Source organism: Carettochelys insculpta, chromosome 29, assembly GCF_033958435.1.
Source record: "Carettochelys insculpta isolate YL-2023 chromosome 29, ASM3395843v1, whole genome shotgun sequence".
NCBI lineage: Eukaryota > Metazoa > Chordata > Testudines > Carettochelyidae > Carettochelys > Carettochelys insculpta.
This window is the reverse complement of record NC_134165.1, coordinates 15,246,972-15,269,688: the sequence shown is the minus strand read 5'-3', so window position 1 is coordinate 15,269,688 and position 22,717 is coordinate 15,246,972. Positions and strand designations below refer to the sequence as shown.

Below are 22,717 nucleotides of genomic sequence, written 5' to 3'. Positions count from 1 at the left end.
TGTCTGTAAGAGCCAGAGCAGCCCTTTGCCTGGGGAGAAGTTTGTTTCAGCTCCTGATGGCCAGGACCTGCCTGAGTGTGAAACCACTGGCTGTGCTCTGGAAGGGTCCAAAGCAGGCAGTGTAAAAGTTTCTCAGGAATTGGAAGTTGGTGCAAGTAAAGTGAAAACTATCAGGGAATGTGAGCAGCCCTGTGAGAACCAAGTGAAACGGCTGCACAGTCAATCTCTGTAGGATGCAGGAGAGGGCCAGCAATTCCCCATCTCCAGATGCTAGAAACACTTATATTCTCACACTGGACTCCAATTCTGATTCCATGGGGAGGCAGTAGTTGGAGGTGGAAGGACAAAGGAGCTTTGGGCCTGGTGGGCTGATAAGGGATAAACAGGGATTCCTCCATGTGGATTCTGCGTCTGGGACTCACAAAACAACTTTTAGAAACCAGTTTGGTTTGCAAATTTCTAGGCTGGCTGGGAGCGGGAAGTCTCCCTGAGATCATCAATGGCCCAGCTCTTGTTAGAAGGGAGGGCACAGCCAGAGAGATCAAATTTCCACCCCAGGGGGCAAGGGAGAAGATTAGAACTTGATGGTGCTAAGAAAGGCCTCAGCCATTTATCCCCAAAATACCAGATTCTCAAGGATGTTGCACAAAGGTTGTGGTCTACCAAAGAGCAACGTAAATGTACAGTTGCAATGGGTTTGTTCTGTAACTCACGCTGACTGCTGTAACCAAGGGGTGCTGCTACCAAAAGCTGTAGAATTGTACCATGCACTGAATGTTTGGAAAGAGCCATGTGACATGATGACATTGATGTAGAAGCATGAGTTGTATGTTGAAGAACTCTGTAACTCTGAAATGTCACCATTGTTCCCTGTAACTAGTCTTGCAACCTCTCACGTGAGGAGGAACATTCCAAACCTATTGTGTGGCATGGAAGGGGAAACTGAGGCACACAACCATTTTGGTGGTCTGGCTAAATGCCAAGGGTGGAAGCATTTGTACCTTCTTTTACTGGACCGTAACTGAATTCCAAACATTGGCCGGAGCAGCTGTATGGGCTGGTGGTCAGACAGGGCAGGGCCCAGACCAGAAGAGAACTATTTGATCTGTTGGAGCTGCAGCATCTGTATGGGCTCTGCCTGCCCGATTTGAGAACGTGGCCGATGGACCAGAGACAGAAGCAGGGAGACCGACCAACCTGAGGGAACTAAAGGGACTTGCCCGGCTGCATCACATGAAAAGGGCCAATACCAAGCTCCTGAGTTGGAGCCTCCCCCAGCAGGATTATGACATGGAGGTGGTGCACATCAAGGGGAGCACTGAGGGTGCAGCCGATGCCCAATCACGAGGGGAGGGCCCCAAACTTCCCCAGGTCACTGGCTGAGTGACCCCGCTCAGTTCGGTCTGGAAGGGGGGAGAGATGTGATGGAGTGGGGGATACCTGTGTGTGTGTGAGGGGCTCACAGAGGGTGGGGGGCTCCTGTTGAGGGTAACCCTGACAACCAGGTAACACCTTTGTACTGCAGACAAAGGAGGAGGTAGAGCCTGAGGGGTTTGAATTGGAACTGGGAGTTGGAAGCAGTTAGTCTGGGCTGAGGGAGAGCGAGACAAAGGAGGGGGCAAGGCCCCAGCTCTGGGGGCCCCTTGGGGCCTCCTCTCCCCAACATGGATGGGACCGGCTGTCTCTGCCTGCTGTACTGACTCCTCTGTACGATGCTGTGTCCTGTCGGCTAATAAACCCGCTGTTCTCCTGCTGAGTGAGAGACTCTCCTGCCTGCGGACGGGGTGCAGAGCTTGGGGGACCCCAGAACCCCATCACAGCATCTTCTACTGAACTCAGTGCCGAGTCGCTGGAAAATGCGGGACACTTCCCATAGCCCGGAGCTCAGCGTTCTGCTCACGTCGCCATGGATGCGGAAATCCAGCATCAGCCCAGCCCTGCCGGCTCTGCTTCTGCCGCCTGGGACAGGGGTCTTCGGAGCCCGGACTCAGCTCCGTGCAGTTGTGGTGGTCAGCGCTGTCCCAGGAGAACCCCACGCACCTCTTGGGAGGCCAGGCCAGGCATGCCGGCGCCCTGCAAGAGCCCAGCCTGGAGGCCATGACCATTCACCAGCAGCTTCCTTGGGCGGGGTCGGGTCAGCGCCCCCCAGAGCAGGGCCCTTCCGAGCTGGGGGACGCTGGGGGCCGGCGGAAGCGACATCAGCTCGTGCTGAAGGTGCAGCCCCGGTGTTGACCTCTGCCTGACCCCGGCGCCCTGGGCTGAGAACCCCCCAGCTCAGCCCATGCAGGCAGGGGCTGGGGCTGTCCCTGTCCCCAGGGCGGCTGGCTGGAGCGGGGCTGGCTGGGGCACAGGCCCCCCGCAGCCAGCAGCCCCAGGGCCCAGCCCGCCCCCTTCCCCTGAGTGCTCGGCTGCGCCGCGACCCGGAGACAAATGGCCTGTCAGCAGCGGCTGGAGCGGGCCTGGCAGCGGAGCGGCGCAGATGAATACAGATGGGCGCGCCCGGGCCGCCGCGCCGCCTCCTGGGGGCATGTTCGCCCCGGGCCCGACTGGATCAGACTCGTCCTTGAGCGGCGCCGCGCCGGGGGGGGACCGCAGACCGGCACCGCCGGCCTTGGGGCGCTGGCCCGGAACGCGCCGCCGGTAATTGATTCCTTAGCGGAAGGGGCCGGGCGCGGCAGCGGTTCGTGTCACGCCTGGCCGGGCGCCTGCGCCCCCCGGGGCCGCCCTCAGCTGCGTCCCCCGGCCCAGGGGGCTCATCCACAGGCCTGCGGGCTGGAAGGGGCCCCGAGCGCTGGGCGGAGGGGGAGCCCTGCCCGGCCGCCCAGTAGCAATTAACGCCCAGCCCCTAATTGGTGATCAGGAGCCGGGGCTCCCGGCTGCGCCCCGGGTAATTAGTGGCGGCCGCGCGGCACCAGGTCCCCCGGCTGGCGGACCCCCCCCGGGAGGTTTCTCTCTATTAAGGGCTCCCGAGGAGCTGGCAGGTCCCCGAGCTGTCAGCCGGCCCGCTCTGCAGTCGGCTCACGCCGCTAAATTGGGCTGGCAGAAAGCAATTTAAAGAGCGTCAGGGCGGGCGGCTGACTCCGGGGGCAAGGGGCCGGCTCAGGCGCTGCCTGATGGCTGCCGGGTTAGGAGCAGCGGCCTGGCACGCCTCAGTGGGGGGTCCCCTGGGGCTGGCACGCTCCCCCCTCCCCCCGCAGCCAGCGCCCCCTGCTGGGAGCTCCCCCCGTCCCTGCGGGGAGCCCCTTCCCACACAGCCAGCACGCCAACCCCTTGCCCAGCAGCTCCCCCTGCTGGGCAGAGGTGGGCGGCACCCTCTGATCCCGCTGCTGCCTGGCCAGTGCCCGCAGGTGTGGTGGGTTGCCATGGCCCACCCCAGAGGTGGCTGCATCTCAGGGCCGGGCAGAGAGATTCCTATCTGAAGGGCTTGGCCTCCGCCTGCGCCGGCCCAGAGGACGCGCGGTGCTCCCGAGCGTGCTGGGCTGCCGACAGACTCTCGTGGCATCTCCCGGCACCTGCCGCCTGCCAGCCAGGCGATAGGGGAGCGAGAGAGACAGCCGGGCGAGCGAGCCGCTGTCAGTGCCCCCCAGAGTGTGAGGGGGAGGAGATCCCCCGCCCCGTGCAGTCACCTCGCTCCTCTGCTTAATGAAATATTGAAGGCCTGGCTGGTGACAGACAGCTGCCTGCCGCCGGCTCGGATATTACATTCGGGGAAGGGGGGGCATCGGGGCCGGTGAAATTAGCCCCAGTGGGCTATGGGAGGGGCTAGGCGAAGGGGGCCGGGGACCTAGCGCTGCAGCAGGCTCGCTCAGAGCAAAGGCCCCTCCAGCCCAGGGCCTGTCTGCCGGCCGTGGCCAAGGCCGGTGCCCCAGGGGGAGCGAACCGAGCAGGGGATGGAGTGACCCCCGGCTCCCATTCCCAGCTTCGGGCAAAGGAGGCGAGGGACCCCAGCCTGGCCCGCACTGCCTGGGCACAGGGGAGGGGTCCTGGTCTGGTGCCGCTTGGATTCAGCCTCTCCTGGCTCCGTGGTGATTGGAAAATGCTCGTAATACCCACCCCCAGCATCGCTCCAAGCCGGGACAGGCCGCTTCCACCCCCACCAGAAGGGGCTGCCCTCTAGAAAGTGGACACATGCTGCTCTCAGGTGTGCCATAGTCCCTGTACGGCCAGCAGCGCCTGGGATTCTCCTGTAGCTGGCGGCAGAGCAGAGGCCTGGGCTCTAGCCCTGAAGCTGCCACGGAGCTCTAGCTGGGCCAGTGACCAGCGGGAGGCCGCTGCAGTTAGCGTGTGTGGGTCGGGGGGCTCCTTCCCGCCCCCTTGGGGTGATGCTGGAGCCCCCGCCCCAGATGCGGGGCGGCCCCCAGGGCTCCCTCGTTGCTCAGCCGCAGGCGGTCACTCTGCATTGCCCCCGCTCCTCGCTGTGTCTCTGCACGGCTGATATTTGCACCCCGAGCCTGTCCCCCGGGGTTTCCAGCCGGGATTCAGTGGCCACCGTGCGCCTCCCACCTCCCCAAGCTCCTAAGCGCGGCGGTAGATCACAGGCCTGCCAGCGCCTGGCGAGATGGATCTCTGCCGGGCGGCCGGGTGAATTCTCCGGACAGGCGGCATTTATTAAGGATTCAGAGGCTGTCGGCCGGAGAAATCCATCCTAGACGGCTGGCAATTAGGCAGGCAGCGGAAGAGCAGGGCAGATGGATTGGGGTCCCGACGGGGCCCGGACGCCGGGCTCAGGGCCCGCTTGGGCTGCATTTGTGCTCGCCCTGCACGTGTCACGGCGCTCCTGCCCCGACCCACAGCATCCGCCCCCTGCCCTACGGCGCCCCCTGCGGGGAGAGGCTGGGAAGCTGCAGGCTGCCCCCCACACAGTCATCACTCCTGCCCCGACCCACAGCATCCGCCCCCTGCCCTACGGCGCCCCCTGCTGGAAGAGGCCCGCACTGGCGAAGCCGTCTCCCGGGCCCCTCCCTGTGTCAGAGCACCCGCCCTTGGTCCACAAGGTTGCAGGTTCAATTCCTCCTGCTGCTGACCCGGGTTTGTGGGCGAGAGCTGAGCCGAACCGCCCTGTGCAGCGCAGCCCGCGGGCCGGGAGCCCCCGCCCCGGCCGGTGACAGGCTCCGGGCCTCATTGCGGATTCGCCTCATGCCCACCTGAGCCGCGCGCTGACAAATAGACATTTAAATCAGACAATTAGCTGGCCTCCGCGGCTGACATTTCTAATGTATTAATGTGCATCAACAGCTAATACATATCAAACTCCCCTAATACCAGCGCGCGGCTAGCAGGGCTGCTCGGCAGCGCCGGATTTGGCATTGATATACGAGTCCGGAGGGGCGCCAGGCCCAGAGTTCGCATTAATTACCAGCCAACTGACAGGCCAACGTGACATTGCGAAGCCGGCGCCGGATTCCTTTAACCAGCCTGTCGGTAACGCGAGCGGCGTGGAAACTGGCGGGGGCCGCTCCGTGCGCATGAGGGCAGCCACAGGCGTGCCAGGGGCCGGGGGCGCCTCTGTGTGTGCCGAGGGGCGCACATGGCTCTGTGCGTGTATCCTGGCAGCTGGGGTGTGCACGTGTGCGTGTGTTCTGGCAGCGGTGTCCGCGTGCACGTGTGTGAGCATGCGGCCATCCCATGTGTGCACACGTGTACCTGTGTGCACACGTGTGCGTGCTGATAGCTGTGTGTGTGTGCACACCTGTGTGTGTGCACCTCTAACCACCTCTCTATTCATTTCCAGGCGCTGTGCGCAGGGCTCCTGTGTGCCCGCGGCCCAGGCCCTTGAGCGGGGTCTGGGGGTGCTGTACCCCGCCCCCCGTTTGAGCTGCTGAATTCCCTCCTTCGCGCCCAGGCGCCGTGTGTGTGTGGCCGGGCCCGGTGCTTCTCCCAGCGGCGCCCTTTGCTCCTGACCAGGTCAGAGCTCCCAAAGGGCCCTGGGCCAGGCGGGGCGGGGCGGGACCTCCCTGCGCTGGTCCCGCCCTCTGGGCCCCCGCCATTGGCCGCTCTCGGCTGGTCGGGAAGGACCCTTGCTCCGAGCCGGTGCGGGCATCCCGCTGCCCTTGTATAGACCCCAACGGCCCCGCCCCGCCGCCCCAGCAGCCACCGCGGGGCGTCCGGCTGGGCGGGGGCGCAGCTGTGTTCAGGCCGCTCCCTGGGGTGGCGAGGGCCATTTCCCCGCCTGTGGCGCTCAGAGCCCCGGACCCCCCCACCCGCTCTCCAGCCGGGAAACTGAGGCACGGGGACTGGGAAGTGATTGAGGGGCGGCGGCACAAGCAGGGACAGGACCCGGCTCCCTCCCTCCCAGAGCTGGGGAAGGAACCCAGGAGTCCTGGCTCCCCTGCCCCGCCTGCCCCCCGAGCTCCCGGCGCCGCGTGGAGGTGCGCCTGGGCTCCGCGGAACCAGGGCTGACAAATGCTGCAATTAGTAGGGAGGCTCCGGAAATCGATGCCTTAAACGCTGGTGGCCGGCCCGGATCGATGGTTCCAATTACAGCTCGTCGCAGGCGTCTGAGCGGTGTCAGGAGCCGCGCCCCGGCCACCGCCGTCCTCCCCAGCTGCCCTCGCCAGGGCGCTGGCAGCCCGGGGCGCTGCTGGCCCCTGCAGAACACGGGGGCTGTAATCAGCGGCGGCCCAGCGGGTTAGCAGAGGCGCCCCGAGCAAACCCTGTCCCGCACCAGCGGCAGCGTCGTGATCCGGGCCAGCTCTCGTAGGGGGCTGGTGGTTAGAGCGGGGCCCGGGAGCCAGGACTCCTGGGTTCTCCCCGGCGCTGGGGCGGGCAGTGGGGGCTGGTGGTTAGAGCGGGGCCCGGGAGCCAGGACTCCTGGGTTCTCCCCGGCGCTGGGGCGGGCAGTGGGGGCTGGTGGTTAGAGCTGGGGGCCGGGACTCCTGGGTTCTCCCCGGCGCTGGGGCGGGCAGTGGGGGCTGGTGGTTAGAGCTGGGGGCCGGGACTCCTGGGTTCTCCCCGGCGCTGGGGCGGGCAGTGGGGGCTGGTGGTTAGAGCTGGGGGCCGGGACTCCTGGGTTCTCTCCCCGGCGCTGGGGCGGGCAGTGGGGGCTGGTGGTTAGAGCTGGGGGCCGGGACTCCTGGGTTCTCCCCGGCGCTGGGGCGGGCAGTGGGGGCTGGTGGTTAGAGCTGGGGGCCAGGACTCCTGGGTTCTCCCCGGCGCTGGGGCGGGCAGTGGGGGCTGGTGGTTAGAGCTGGGGGCCGGGACTCCTGGGTTCTCCCCGGCGCTGGGGCGGGCAGTGGGGGCTGGTGGTTAGAGCTGGGGGCCGGGACTCCTGGGTTCTCTCCTGGCGCTGACTCCAGTTGAGCAAGTCCATTGGTCGCCCTGTGCCCGGTTTCCCTGTCTGTGCAGAGGTGGTGCTGAGCCGCTGTTCCTTAATGAATCTTTACTAAGTGCGGGGAAGGGGGGGCCCACGCCCAGGTTTGCTCCCCGCGAGGCGGGGTTCTCCGGCCGCTAAGACGTCTGTGACTCTGCCCGGGCTCCGGGCTGTTCCAAGCGAGGGGGGACCCGGCTGCGCCCTGAAAATGGCGCCGGGGTCCAGCAGGCCCACTGGGCTGCGCCAGGCCCTCGCCAGGCAGCCGGAAATCCCCGGGCTTCGCGGAAAATGAATTTCGGATCCCAAACGTCACCTCGCAGGACAGCTCCTGCCCCCCGGCTCTCCCCTGCCCCCACCTCACAGCCCGGCTCTCCCCTGCCCCCACCTTACACCCCCGCTCTCGGCCTGCCCCCACCTTACACCCCAGCTCTCCCCCTGCCCCCGGCTCTCCCCCTGCCCCCCACCTTACACCCCCGCTCTCCCCCTGCCCCCGGCTCTCCCCCTGCCCCCCACCTTACACCCCCGCTCTCCCCCTGCCCCCCACCTCACAGCCCGGCTCTCCCCTGCCCCCCACCTTACACCCCCGCTCTCCCCCTGCCCCCCACCTCACAGCCCGGCTCTCCCCTGCCCCCCACCTTACACCCCCGCTCTCCCCTGCCCCCCACCTCACAGCCCGGCTCTCCCCTGCCCCCCACCTTACACCCCCGCTCTCCCCTGCCCCCACCTCACAGCCCGGCTCTCCCCTGCCCCCCACCTTACACCCCCGCTCTCCCCCTGCCCCCCACCTCACAGCCCGGCTCTCTCCTGCCCCCACCTTACACCCCCGCTCTCGGCCTGCCCCCACCTTACACCCCGGCTCTCCCCCTGCCCCCGGCTCTCCCCCTGCCCCCCACCTTACACCCCCGCTCTCCCCCTGCCCCCCACCTCACAGCCCGGCTCTCCCCTGCCCCCCACCTTACACCCCCGCTCTCCCCCTGCCCCCCACCTCACAGCCCGGCTCTCTCCTGCCCCCACCTTACACCCCCGCTCTCGGCCTGCCCCCACCTCACAGCCCGGCTCTCCCCTGCCCCCACCTCACAGCCCGGCTCTCCCCTGCCCCCACCTTACACCCCCGCTCTCCCCCTGCCCCCCACCTTACACCCCGGCTCTCCCCTGCCCCCCACCTCACAGCCCCGCTCTCCCCCTGCCCCCACCTCACAGCCCGGCTCTCCCCCTGCCCCCACCTTACACCCCCGCTCTCCCCTGCCCCCCACCTCACAGCCCCGCTCTCCCCCTGCCCCCACCTCACAGCCCGGCTCTCCCCCTGCCCCCACCTTACACCCCCGCTCTCCCCCTGCCCCCACCTCACAGCCCGGCTCTCCCCCTGCCCCCACCTTACACCCCCGCTCTCCCCCTGCCCCCCACCTCACAGCCCGGCTCTCCCCCTGCCCCCACCTTACACCCCGGCTCTCCCCCCCGTCCCCCCACCTCACAGCCCACCCTGACCCGTTGCTCTGAGGGGGGCAATTGCAGCCGCCGCCGCACTGTGCTGGGGGGAGCCCCCTGTGGGTCCCAGGCTGCGCCCCGCGCTGTCAGGCACCTGTCTGCGGGCAGGAGAAATGCCAAGTCCGTGTTTCCCTGACAACTCGCGGGCCGTGCCTGGGATAAAGGGCTGGACCCGTCCCGGGGGAGCGGGGAGGCGGTTTACGCTCTGTGCGCTGGGCCCCGGCCGCACTGGCAGCAGGGGGGTGGCGGTGGCTGAGTCCGGACGCCAGGGTCCCACGCCGGGGCTGGGGGCGGGGGCTGGCGGGGGCCTTCTCATTCCGGGCACAGCTCCATCGATCCGGGCGCGTTTCATTCCCAGCGCAGCTCCGGCCCCGCCTGCAAACGGCAAATCTGACATTTTTAAATCCAGATACTTAGAGGAATCGATTGGGGCCCAGGCGCCCCCCCCGGCATCGATCTGCCGGAGTGCGCAGGCGCAGGGGCGGGGTGGGGGGTGTAAAAATAACCATCGGGGCTGGATCTGAGCGGGACCCCCGGGGAGGGAGTGAGGGGGGCGGGGGCAGGGCCGGGGGGGGGGTAAGAGGCCCCGGGGGGGTGGGAGGGAGTGAGGGGCATAATTAGCCCCCGAGCCCCCTCCCAGGCCCCTCCCGTTCCCAGCAGCGGCTCCTCGCCTGAGAGCCCCCGGCCCCCTGGGCTCCACCCTTGGCTGCTCCCCAGGAGCCCCCCGGGGCGGCCGAGCTCCGAGCCAGCCAAGCGTTGGGCCGCGGCGCTGGAAGCTTCTCGGCCGGGCCCGGTGGGAGCCGCTGCGCAGACGCTGCTGTCATGGAATAAGACAGGCGGAGGGCTGAAGTGGGGGGGCCAGTAGCCGAGCTCCGGCCCCGACGGACAGGCGGACACGTGGGGGAGGCCCAGGGTCGATCCAACCCAGGTCACCCCATGGCCCTGGACAGGTCACCCCATGTCCCCTGCCCCATGGCCCCGGACGGGTCACCCCCAGGGCTCCCGCCCCATGGCCCCAGACAGACCACCCCATGGCTCCTGCCCCATGGCCCCGGACGGGTCACCCCTTGGTCCCTGCCCTATGGCCCCGGACGGGTCACCCCTTGGTCCCTGCCCCATGGCCCTGGACGGGTCACGCCTTGGTCCCTGCCCTATGGCCCAGGACGGGTCACCCCTTGGTCCCTGCCCCATGGCCCTGGACGGGTCACGCCTTGGTCCCTGCCCTATGGCCCAGGACGGGTCACCCCACGGCTCCCTGCCCCATGGTCCTGGACGGGTCATCCCATGTCCCCTGCCCCATGGCCCCGGCGGGTCACCCCATGTACCCTGCCCCATGGCCCCGAACGGGTCGCCCCATGGCTCCTGCCTCATGGCCCCAGAGGGATCACCCGTACACGCCCTACCCCGTGGCCCCCTTTCCAGTCACCCCTGCGCTCCCTTGTCCCATGGCCCCAGCACATGCGCTGCCCCATCCCTCCCCCGTCCAGTGAGGGGCCCTGGCTCGGATCTGGAACTAGCGTTTGCAAATGTCGGGGCCCAGACCCCCAGACTTGGGCCGAGCTGAGGACTCAGGGCTGGTTTCTGCTCTAACCACTACCCCGCCCTGCCTGCACCAGGAACCGCAGGGCCCTGCCTCCCCGCCCCGTGGGGACACCGGGCAGTCTGGCGGCGGGGCGGGGAGCAGCCCGCAGGGGCCCGATCCCACTGCGCGGGGCTGAGCCCCCCCCGGCCCGGCCCTCCCCGGCCCGGCCGAGCGCCGAATGAATATTTAACGCGCTCTGAGAGCCCATCTGCGCGGGGCCGGCGGGCGCAGCTAAGTCAACACGCGGCGAGCGGCTGGAGATTGGGCTGATGAATAATGAATTAGAGCAAATTGGCGGCCCGCGCCGGCTAATCCGTGTAAATAACCCCCCTCCCCCCGCCTCGTGCCCAGCCGGCCGGGGGGGGGGACACGGGGGGGCTGGCGCTGCGCCCACCAGGCACGGCCGCTGCAGCCGCTGGATGGCCACCTGGGGGCAAGTGGGGGCCCGGCCTGGTTCCCCGCCCGGAGCTGTCCCTCCCCCTACGGGGGAACCGGAGATCTCCGGGATCGGGCCCCCATGTGCCCCCTCCCCTGGCTGGAAGCGAGGGCACGTGGCCCTGCGGGGGGCGTAGATCCAGCTCTGGCTTCACCAGCTTCCCACCGGAATTTTTAAATATTGTCAAGTCATTTGAGGTGTCCTTGTGTGAAGCCCCGAAGCGGCGTGTAGCTCTGGGCTGGGCTGGAGAACCGTTCCTAGGGGTAGCGAAGGTGAAAACAAAACTCTCTGCGCCCCTTCTTTTTGGGCTGCTTCATGGCTTGCCCGGCGGAGTGAATGAGGTGTGAGCGGCAAGGCGGGAGGCCAGCACCTCCCGGGGTGGAGGAGGTGGATCCAAGCCCGGGGAGAAGAACAATGGAGCCTGTGCAGTGGGCCCATGGACGCCTGGGCAGCCACCAGCAAGTGCCGCCTTTGGAAGCAGCACCAGAAGAAGGGGCTAAATGCATATTCCTAACACCGCTCTCCCAGACGATGCATCCGCATGAGATGCTAACTGGGGGCAGCCTGCGAGAGAGGCCTCTGGCACAGGGACCCCCGGTTTGTCTTGTCATCACTGGAGCACCGGTCCGGGTGGGCAGAAGCCCGGCTCCACCCCTCCCCCCTCTAACTCACCGGGCCCCTGCAGTTCTGGGGAGCAACTATTGGTAACAGCAACAAGAGAGGAGCGTGTGTGTGAGTGTGGGGGTGTGTGTGAGTGAATGGGATATCACACACACACACACACACACACGCCGTAAGTGTTGACTGCAATGTGTGTTGCTATGTGTGTTGATTGCTGTGTGCGGTGATTGCAATGTGTGCTGATTGCTGTGTGTGTTGCTATGTGTGTTGATTGCTGTGTGTGTTGCTATGTGTGTATTACCAACAAATGCGGCACTTTGGCTTTCCCCCGAGAAGATCCCCTGCAGGACTTTTCAGCACAACAAGGGGTCCCCCAGCCCAGCTCCCCCTGGCCCAGCCCTCTGGCGCCTCTGGGTCGCGGTAGCAGCCCCGCTGCCTACTGGCACCCGGGGGGGTCGGCCGCGGGGCAGGGCCGGATTCTGCAGCCTGGGGACCCCTGGGGTGTGGGGCCCCAGCCCCTGTGCCAGTTACAGGCCGCCGCAGCCTGGGGGCGCTGCCCTGGCTGGGGGGCCCTGCGCGGAAGGGGGGCAGCTGGAGAGCGGAGGCGCAGCGGGGGCCGGGGGTTCGCGGACAGCCCCAGGGACGGCGGGGGTAGCTGAGCGCTGGGGCGGCCCCGGTGCCCAGGACCACACGTGTTCCGCCCTGGGTGGAAGAGATCGGCCCAGGGACGCGTTGGCCCCGCGGGCGCAGCCTCTACATCCCAAGGCTCCGGCCCTGGGGGGCTGCGGGGAGAGCAGGGGGCGGGGGTCTCCCTCCTTGCACCCGGGCTCGCTCCTGCCCCTGCCGGAGCCGCCCCCGGGCAGCGCCCTCGCCCAGCCCCTGAGTCAGCGCCGCTCTCGGGACGGGGGCAAAGTCCTGCCCCGCCAGGGAGCAAAGTCCTGCGGGGCCGCCCAGCGCCCAGCCCGGCCAGACAGGTAGGGGACAGCCGGTGGGGGGGCTGGGCTTTCTTCCCCCGGGGGGCACGCAGTGGAAGGGGGCCGCTCTGGGGCCTGCGAGCGCCGGGCCATGAGCCCAGCTGGGCGCGGGGGGGCAGCCAGGGCCCCGAGCCCGGCGCGGGAGGGTGAAGGGCACAGAGCCACAGGGCCCTTCTGCCCGGCTCCGGCTCCCCGCGGCTCAGACAGGGGGGCGGCCGCGCAGCACGGGAGGGGGAGTTCGCCTCCCCCAGGCCATGCAATGATGTGTTCCCCTCCCGCAGGACAGCTGCAGTACCGCCGGCAGCCCGCAGGGGGCGTCGCAGCAGGACGAGGCCCCGCCCCGGGTGAGCCCCCGGGCCGCAGAGGGGATGGCCAAGCGGCTCCTGGTGGCCTACGCCCTCTGGGCTCTGGGGGGCCCCCTGGGGCTGCACCACGTCTACCTGGGCCGGGACAGCCACGCCCTGCTCTGGCTGCTCACCCTGGGGGGCTTCGGGGTGGGCTGGCTCTGGGAGTTCTGGCGCCTCCCCGGCTGGGTGGCCCGAGCCAACGCTGCCCCAGAGCCGCAGCCTCGGCGCCCCGAGCCCCCGGCCCTCAGCCCCGGGCGCTTCTGCGGCCAGCTGCTGGTGGGGATCTACTTCGGCCTGGTGGCGCTGCTCGGCCTGTCCTCCCTGCCCGGCTTCCCGCTGCTGGCCCTGCCGCTGGCCGTGGGGCTGGGGGTGCACGCGGTCTCCAGCGTGGGGGACCAGACCTCGGATCTCCAGCGCACGCTGGCGGCGGCCGTCCTCGCCTCTCCCGTCTTCTACGGCCGCGCCCTGGCCATCCTGCCCATCAGCCTGGCGGCCAGCGCGACCGCCCAGCGGTGCCGGCGCTACAAGCCCTGGGGGGGGCCCCAGCAGCCGCTGCGCGCCCGGCTCTACCCCCTGGGCCTGGCCTACCTGGCCTTCACCGCCCCACTGGCCTACGGCGCCTTCTGTAGCACCGCCGCCACCGCCCGCTCCATGGCCGGCGCCGTCGGGGCCCTCTGGGACTGGATCAATTTCTTCCCCGCCCTGAGCAGCGTCCTGGAGCCGCTGCTCCTTCTGCCCTACCGCAGCTGGGCGCTGCTGGCGGAGGGCGCGGGCCGCTGGGCCGGCTCCTTGCGGGACTGGGAGGCGGCCTACGAGCTCCTGCGCAGCTTCCGGACCCAGCAGCAGCGGCTGGCGTACCAGGTGGGCGGCTGCCGGGCCAGGGTCTGTCCCCGCACGAGGGGCTGGGCTGGCGGCAGGGTGGGTGGACAAAGGCGGGTCAGAGGGACCCATGATTACGGCAGGGGCCTGCGGCGCAGGACCAGCGTCCCTCTAACCCTCTCCACCCCCGGGGCGTGAGCTGGCACCAGCCGTGATGGGCTCCGGGTCCCCAAGCTCTGCCTCCGCCCGCAGGCGGGAGCGACTCTCACTCAGCAGGTAGAACGGGGAGTTTATGAGCCGACAGAGACAGTCCTGGGAGAGGAGCCGGGGGTGCCCTCTGGGGTCTTGCCCCCTGGCCCCAGGCTGGCGCCTTTCCACTCTCCCTTCCCCTGCTAACTGCCTCCTCTGATTCAAACCAGCCGAGCTCCTCCCTGCGCTTTGTATGGGGCAGAGGTGTGACCTGCCAGCTTAGCTTGCAGACAGCAGGGGGTCATCCTGGGAGCTGCTCGGCTTGTCACGCCCACTACATCACAAGGGGTGGAATAAATTTTTTTCTGTGAACCACCCATAGAAACGCTGCTGGCAGGGCGCTCAGCCAATCGGCTGGGCAGCATTAAATCTCTCCTGAGCCGGCAGCCCAGCACTTAGCTGACAGGGAACGCTGATCAGGACTCCTGGGTTCTGTTCCTAGACGTGGCGGGAGGAGGGTCTGAGGGTTTGAGCCCCGGAAAAAGCAGGGCCAGGGCTCCTGGGATCCAGCCTCTGCTCTGTTCCACTTCCAGCGTGGAGGGGAACCAGCAGGACCCGAGGGAATAGCCAAGGCAGCAGCTTCTGGTGGGGGTTGTTCAGCCCCACGGCCCACAGGGTGCCTTCGGTGCCACGTTGAGCACTTGACCCCCTCTGTGCTGTGCTGCTCCCAGGGGGCTCGCAGATCACCTCCTGCGGGGGAACTCCTGCACGGCCAGCTTGGCCTTGCCCAGGGCTCTGAACCAGCACTGCCCGTCCTCTGCCACGGTGCAGAATGCAGGTGCTGGGTCTCCAGCTCCCCTCCCTATCCACTAGGACACCCCAGAGCTTGGAGGCCTGCTGTGTCCCTGCGCTGCTGCCAGCCCAGTGGGGTCATTTCTCCTTGCAACCCCCCAGGTCCTGGGCCTCCAGGAGGGCGCCTCGTTGGAGGAGATTCACAGGAGTTACCGGGAGCTGGTGAAGCTCTGGCACCCGGATCACAACCGCCACCGGGCAGAGGAGGCTGAGAGACGGTTCATCGAAGTGCAGGCCGCCTACGAGAGCCTGGTGCAGCCGCGGAAAGCCAAGGACGTCTGAGGCCAGCGACCTTTGCGGGAGGCTGACCTTGCACCGCACCCCTCCCCCAGCTTTGTGAGAGTCTTTCCAGAAGGGGCCTCCTCCCTGCCCCGCAGGAGATGCAGGCATGAGAACCAGGAAGTGAAGTGGACCGTGAAGTGCAAACCCAGGGTCCAGGTGCAAAGAAACCAGCCGGCAGTTAGTTTTCAGCTGGGATTTATGTTCATGGCCAGAGGGCATCCGGCTCCATGCTGACAGTGCAGCAGGGAGAGGTGGGACCCCCGTTTCCCCTCCCCCACCCTGAGCAGGGAGGGGCAGGTGGCATCTTGTTGCCTATGAGAAGGGGCCTAGCCAGGAGCAGTCGTTTGTGCCAGCTCTGCTGCTGGGTCGTTGTGTGATGTGACACCAGCCACGCCTCTTTTTCCATGCCTCAGTCATTCTGTCTGTGAAAGGGGCTCCCAGATGGGTTTGGAGGGGAATGGTGGTTTGTAGGTGCTTTGCAATCCAGGAATGGAAGATGGCCATGCTGGGCGGAGCCTCCTCAGCACCCCAGGAGTTGGGGGCAGTGTATTAGGAGAGCCTCAATGAAATGGCCCGAAGACCCCAGCCCAGCAGCTCCCAGTGGCCTGTGGATTGGGTCAGTGGCTTGTCACAAAGCATGGGGTCTCTCTCGTTTGTCACTTTGGAGGGATGTTGCATGGGCTAGTGGCTGCAGCACTGGTCTGGGAGCCAGGATTACTCTGCCACAGACCTTCCTGGGCAAGTCACTTGATCCCGGGTCCTCCCCTCACCCTGGGGCTGGCCTGGCTGTCTGGAACGCACAGTCCACAGGGCAGGATCCGTAACACTGCACATGGCTGTGGATGCCCTCAGGGGCTCGTGTCACTGACCACTGCCCTTGCACTGGCCTTGGTGGCAGCCTGCGGGCTCTGCCTTGTGCTGCTGAGGCTGGTGCAAGCACTGCAGCTGCTCGGGCGGGTGGGACTCTTCCCTGTGTCTGTAGAGCCCCAGCCCTGCTTTAGGCCTGCAGTCTCCTGTGCTACCAGGATGCAGTGCTGAGGATGCACTTGGGCTTCATGCGGGAAACGGAGCTTGGTGTTGAATGCTGTTGCGATGCCGCCTGGACCCAGTAGGTGTCGGCCTCCAGCTGCAGCTGAAAAAGCCAGGAATAAAGGAAATAAACCCCGAGGCTGGGCTGATGGCTGCAAGAAATGGGTGGGCAGCTCCCAAGCGGTGAGAACAAGAGGGGGTTTTGGGTCACCTGTTGCAATGTTTCCAGGCCAGGCTGGGTGAGACCCTGGTGGACGCTAAGGATGGAGCTTTTGGCTGCTGAGTCACCAGTTCCAGTACAGCCCAGGCTAGGAAGCACCTGCTGCTGTCCAGCTCTGCCAGCCCCAGAAGGGTGTGGTGGGACCCTGTGGGGTGGGGGGAGTCTGGGCAGAACAAGGCTCTGGACAGGCTACTTGGGACATGGGACCCTGGAGTTGGCAGAACAAAGCTCCCCAGACTGGACATGGCTGGGGACCAGCCCTTCTGCATGGGACACAGAAAGGGGTGGCCAGCAACCCCTCTCCCACAGTCCCCATGGGAGCTGGCACCAGGCATGGGGCAGCCACCCTCAGTGGGACTAGGGATCCCAGTGCGAGGGGAACTTGAGTGTGCTGGGGCGCTGGTGGTGGGGAAGCAGTGACCCCAGGAACCCCCAGGACTAAGCCCCCGCCCAGGATCAGTGACGCCAGGACCCTAGTGGTGCTGCTCTCACTCTTCCACCTGACTCCAGCCTTGACTCATCCAGGGGGCCCTACCAAATTCACCAACCATTTTGGTCAGTTTCACGGTCATGGGGTTGTTAAAAGAGTAAATGTAAATTCAGCTATTTACATCTGAAATTTCAGGGGCTGGTAACTGTAGGGTCCTGACCCCCACAGGAGTTCTGGGGGGGAGTCACAAGGTTATGGGTGGCAGTGCCGCTTCTCTTAGTTTGAGCTGCCCTTGGCGGGGGTGTGGCCTTCAGAGCTGGGCAGCTGGAGAATGGTGGCTGCTGGCTGGGAAGGTGACCCTCGGAAAATAACCCCCTGCAACTCACGCTGGTCTCTCTGTGAAATCACTGGAGTTTGGGGTAAAAGCCCACAAGAACCCAGATTTCACCAGGGGACACTGGATTTCACAAGAGGACACCAGATCTCAACGGGGGACACGGGATTTCCTGGGGGGCATCAGATTTCATCGGCGGACACCATATTTCACGGGGGGCACCGGACCCCGGGGCCCCTGACACGCTTTGCACACTGTGGGTCTGCTAGGGCCAAGCCAGGTCCCAGCTTCGGCCCTTTCCGGAACGAATTCGGCTATTTCCGCCAAGCAGGCCGTGGCGGCTTCGGTAATTTCCGGCTCCGCTCGGTCTCTCTCCCACCCCCCCAACTCGGCCGTTCCCGGGTAGAGAAGGGGGCGGAGTCAGGTATCTCCTGGACGCTGTTGGATTGGGCCTCGACCGCCTCTAGCCACGCCCCTATCCGAGGGCGTCCTCGCTAACCGCGTTGGCTCGAGTGCTCTGCTCGCCCATTGGCGGCAGGGCGGAGGCTGCTCCGCGAAGGAACCCTCTCCTTGTCTTATTGGCCGATAGGACTTAGATCAGCCCCTCACCTCTTCTTATTGGCTATCGGGACTCGAGACACGTGCTGCCATTGGTTGGCTTCACTGTTCGTGCTCCGGCTTTCCGTCTCCGTCGCTCGCCATTGGTTGCCGCGACTGGGAGGCTCCGACGCCCTTTTCCATTGGTTGGCTGAGGTCAATGGCTCTTGCCCGGGTTGGTGCGGGTCCCGCCCCCCCCCGTTCCCCGGTGCCTGGCAGCGGCGGCCTGAGGAGACGGTGGGGGGCGGCCTCGGGCGCAGCGGCCCAGCGAACGGTGAGCGCGCGGGGGGGGCTTTGAGAAGGTGATGGGGAAGCGTGGGGGAGGAGGTGTCAGTTGGAGACTGGGGGAGGGGTTCAGCAGTGGCGGGGGGGCCGGGTAGGGAGTTGGGGTGTAAGGGTGGAGGGGTGGGTTATGGGGGAGCGGCTGTAAGGGGGGAATAGGGGAGTGGGGGAGGGGCCGGGCAGTGGGGCGGCTGTAAGGGGGGAATAGGGGAGTGGGGCAGTGGGGGTGTAAGTGGGGGAGGGGCCGGGCAGTGGGGCGGCTGTAAGGGGGGAATAGGGGAGTGGGGCAGTGGGGGTGTAAGTGGGGGAGGGGCCGGGCAGTGGGGCGGCTGTATGCAGGTGATGGGGGAGAGACGGGGAAGGGGCGGGGAGAAACTCTAAGTGGGGGACAAGGGGAGAGGTCTGCGTGGCGGGGGAGGGGTGGGAATGAAGAGCAGGCAGAGGAGTCAGTGGGATTTGGGGAAGGTGGGGTGGGGCTTAATGAGAAGTAAAGCCAAAGGGAGTCCTTGCGGGGTTGGGCACATGGAATGGACCTGGAGGCCTAAGGGGGTAAGTGTTGGGGTTGGCAAGAGCAGTGGGATTTTTGATGTTCTGTGTGTTGGCAGAGGAATGGGACAGTGAAAGGAGGTGGAAGGAATAAGCAGGTGATGGGAGAGGGCGTTGAGGCTGGTGCTGGGGTGATTGTAGTCTGGGAGGTGCAAAACGGCATGGGGAAGGGTGGGAGGTTAGTGTGAGAGCAGTGGGCAGAGGTGCGGGAAAGGAAGGAGAACAGAGCGATGAGTAGGGGCAACTGGCTGGACAGGGATTAGGAGGAACAAGTATGATGGCAGGGGTGGGAGAATGTAAAAGGGGACACATGGGTCACATGTACCAATCCTGTAAAGGGGAAGGACCCCTGTAGTTTTTAATGTGCGGCTTGTACTGCAAGTTGTGGACATACACAACCAGGTGTCTGGTGCTCTATCCCTTGCTCCTTGTCTGTATCTACACTCATTGCTAGCATCCTAGATTGTTAAACTCTTTGGGGTGGGGTGGTGTCTTATGTGGTCTGACTCCCACTGCAGTGGGGGTCCAATCCCTACTGGGGCCTGCAGGCTTTCCACTAGTACAAATAACCAGTGATGACTGAGAAAGAGGCAGCAGACATATGTTGATGCTGAAAGTCAAGTAGCACTGTGAGGAGGATAAGGGGCAGGGAAGTGTTTGGAAACAGCAAGGGTTTGGCATGGCTTCTGTGGCTTGTCAAGTGTTTAACAGGTAACATTTAGTAAAGAATCTGTTGGGCTGCTGTGGGAGGGGAAGGTCTTACAGTAATGGTTTAGTAATTTTTAGCACTGCTGTAAAACATTTTGGTGAAAACTTCAGTTAAATCAAAGTGTTTGGGTTTGTTTCAATTTTCTGCTGAGATTTTCTATTCAATTTTCAGTTTTCTAATGCAGAGCCAGAAAACAGAAAACCCGCTTTTCCAAAGAGAGTATTTTTAATTGAAATACGTACTGCCCAGAAAATATTTGTGGAGTCAGAACCCCAGTGTGACATTTGACTTTCTCTAGTAAGATTTTGTGGAGGGGGCACAGGCCTCTCTGTACTTTTCTTTGTTAAGGATGCATGGGTGAGAGAAACTATGCTACTTTCTCTCCTGCTAGTGTACATGAATCCTCACTTGCAGCACCCTGTCTAGTTCAGCTGTAGACCTCTCCTTAACAGCAACTACCAGTCATGCCAGACAGCTTTTTTGATGTAGGCAAACATCTAGTAAAATCTTGCCTGAGTACCTAAATTTATGGTGGTGATTGACCCATAAAGGTTCATTCTTGTTAGTGATCTATTTGAGCCTAGGTTTCCCGGGATGAAAGCCTATGTATTAATCCATTCTGAGGCCTATTTCACTTGTATTTTGGCTATTAAATATTCTTTTCCTTTCTAGTAATACTGCAGTTCAAAAACATTTGCTGTCTCTAGCTGTAAATATTTCTAACAAACTTTCAAACACAGCCCACACAGAGGTAATACATATCTATCAGCTAATTTGCCCTAAATCATAAATGTACAGCAAATGTGGTGGTTGCTGGAGCCCCTGTAATTAAGAGCTTGCCAACCCTTACCTCTCTTCTGAGGGACAGATGACTTCTGTGTTGAATTGTGGGTTACTTTTGAAGTGGCTTTCAACTATTTTTTATGATTTTGCTGAACAATTGCAGTATAGGGTTAGGGGTTAGGGTTTTCTGAAGCACAAAGTGCTGATTATATTGAAGATAAAGGAAGAGGTGGTTCAAATTGACATCACAAGGCCAGGAGTGTGAAAAATGAGAGAGAGAAAGTTTCAGAAGACTTCTTAAAATTAATCTTTTACTTGCTGTTACCCCATATTTAGGAGATCTTCTTAAAGACTTGACACCTTTGCCCTTTCAGTTAAGGCAGAGGTCTCCCAGCATACATCTTCTGAGACTTACAGTAAGTTTTCTTCGATGTCTTCAATGATTTTTTTCTGATTATTTCTTTGTAAACTTTCAGATGCCTTTTACAGGTGATATTAAAAGAACAGCCACAAAGAATTTTAAAAAGCCCTTCTGTCGTTCACCATTGAACTAAAATCTTATTTTTGTGTCTTTCACACCCAAAAGTTATCGGAAAGTAATTGTTGTGGCTTAATAACACATGAGAGAAATTCACTGTGTGCGCATGCTACACCTATAAGCTATGCAAGCTACATCTAATGAGGAAACAGCTCATATCCATTACTTTTCGTGGTGCGGAGAGCTGTCTTAAAGTTTATGTAATGTTTGCAAAGTGCTTTGAGATCTCTAATGGAAGGTTTTGTAGAACGAAGAGTTAAGAAATGTTTGCAATAGGTAAGTAAAAGTTTAATAAACTAGTGGTGGTTACAGTGCACTTGGACATGGCTCTGAACACCTGCTGGTGCACCCAGCTGCAGTCCAAAGTACACCTTAAAGCTTCACAGCTGGTTGTAAGAGACAGCAAGATCCCTTCAGGACGAGAATCTCTCTCTCCTTTTCCTCTTAATTTTCTTACAGAGCTCTGGAGACGGGGACTTTGGTTAGTCTCTGCTCCTTTTTCTTAACCCCTCCTTATCTGTTCTTGTCTCCCCTTCTCATATGCATTCACAGTGTCTCTACTGCAGTTTGATTTGGCCAAATTGTTTTTATGGACAAGCTGGGCTTGTGACACCCATCCAGAATGGCTGGCTGTTAGAGCATCTCTTCCTGTCCAGGGCCCTGATCAAACTTTAAGGAATTGAACTGGAAGGAACTTCCAGTGGTGGTTGAATCCAGTCCCCTGCGCTCGTAGCAGGACCTATCGCCAGCTCGGAAGTTTTTCATTGTTATTATTATTATTTTTTTTTTAAATCTAACCTGCCCCAGGCCCTTGAAAGATCCCCTCAAGGGTTGAACTCACAACCCTGAATTTATAAGGGCAATATGCTGATGACTGAGCTATCCCTCCTCTCCACAGCACCATATGCAGGGCACACATGCCTCCCTCAGGACCAGAGAGGTTGGAATGAAACAGTTGAAGACCAGAGTAACGTGGGGTACTTCACACCTATACAAACATATGGCAACAAATGTGAATTATCCCCACGTGACAGTAGGTGCACGAAAGTTAAGTAACTTCCCCAAAGCCACATAGCACATTTGTGGCAATGCTCAAATCAGGATTTTGGAGTTCTTGCTTCTGTCACTAGCAGCGTTTAGGATGTTGAAAGTTGTGTAAGAACCGTCGTGCACGCGATGGTATTCATTCCCTATTGTATTGGTAAAACACTGCATAATCTGACATGGCGGGGGCAAGGTCCTGTGGTGGCCTGAAATTTGTGCTAAAGCAAAAGGGTTGTCTCTTGCTTTCATCTCTGTGTACGCTGCATCATACATGGTTTTTGCAACAAATAATCAGTGTGGTTCAGAGTGGTGTGTGCTGTGCTTGCATTTCGTAAAACTAGATTGGAAGAGGTATGTGTGTTCTAGAATATCTAATGCTAGCTTGTCCTCTGCATAATGCTTTTGTTGCAAGAACAATACAGGTGTGTGTTTAAGGAGATTCTAGACAGCGGTGGCTCTGTATTCCAGTATTCTGTTCATTCTTGTATAAAACAACTAACCAGTTAGAGCAAGATGTGTTCGATACTGCACAGGGAAATGCTGAGTAGGAGTGGTTTATAAAGAGTGGAAAGATTGTTTACAAAACCGTGTTACTGTCCTCTCCAAGAAACATCAAAGAATTAGTCTGGGACAGGAGAAAAAAGCTGCTTTATGCAAACAGAGACTCCCCTGGGCCTTTGGTATTGGAGACACTTCTCAGACCTGTGCTCAGAAAACCAAGGAGTGCATAAAAGTTCCCCTCTACCTCTCCCTTCTTCCCCACGTCACGTTATTAGCAGTGTGTATTCAGTATGCCTTTGCTCATTGGTAAGCTTCTAGAAACTGACTGCATAGATTCCAGATCAGTTTCTATCATACTTTTCTAACAGCTTTTACCTGTTTAAGGTATAGTGCTGGGACTGGGGATGCTGCCAGACTCCTGGCTTGAAGTGGTTTACAGCTTACTTCAGTGGCTCTCCACTGTGCTAGCTGCCCTGGGCACAGTCTGGTCCCTCTTCAGACAGAAGATATCACAGGCACCCTGTTGTTACTTACGAAGAGTGGGTTCAGCTTAGCATGTGGTGGGGGCCATCTGGGCTCAATAGTCTGTGAACCAGGTTTAAATCTGTTCTGGAGCAGAAAAGCTGAAAGTCTTCCAAGAGGAGTGATGGGGAGGCAGTGGCAATTCTGTGGCTTAATTGGATTTCGCTTAAAGAGCAAGTGTGAAGACTGTCCTCCCAGAGATCCAGTGCAGGCTGATCAAGTGACTGCTCTCAAATGTGAGGCAGGGCTTTTTGCTGGAATAGAACAACAAAAATCTTACAGGATT

General features: G+C 62.2%; 2 protein-coding genes across 3 annotated transcripts in view; both read left to right on the top strand.

The window, feature by feature from the left end:
- The first annotated feature begins 12,306 nt into the window (after positions 1-12,306).
- Positions 12,307-16,056, top strand: DNAJC22 (DnaJ heat shock protein family (Hsp40) member C22). Its single transcript, XM_074980048.1, has 3 exons — positions 12,307-12,407; positions 12,689-13,615; positions 14,717-16,056. The coding sequence occupies exons 2-3, from the start codon at positions 12,776-12,778 to the stop codon at positions 14,894-14,896; spliced, it is 1,020 nt and encodes a 339-aa protein (XP_074836149.1). The 5' UTR covers positions 12,307-12,407; positions 12,689-12,775; the 3' UTR covers positions 14,897-16,056.
- Positions 16,057-17,647: 1,591 nt separating this feature from the next.
- Positions 17,648-22,717, top strand: part of SPATS2 (spermatogenesis associated serine rich 2) — a 40,386-nt gene continuing 35,316 nt past the window's right edge. The window contains exons 1-2 of one of the 2 annotated variants that reach the window (XM_074980301.1): positions 17,721-17,780; positions 20,163-20,242. The gene's annotated coding sequence lies outside the window, so the exon portion shown is untranslated. Of the gene's footprint in view, positions 17,781-20,162; positions 20,243-22,717 lie in introns of both variants that reach the window. The other variant, XM_074980300.1, reaches the window with a different exon arrangement.

Bases quoted from the DNA above. Each gene is read 5' to 3' on its own strand.
- DNAJC22 (XM_074980048.1), top strand. From the start codon at position 12,776: ATGGCCAAGCGGCTCCTGGTGGCCTACGCCCTCTGGGCTCTGGGGGGC. The intron at 13,616-14,716 runs GTGGGCGGCTGC...GCAACCCCCCAG, and splicing joins AGCAGCGGCTGGCGTACCAG to GTCCTGGGCCTCCAGGAGGG.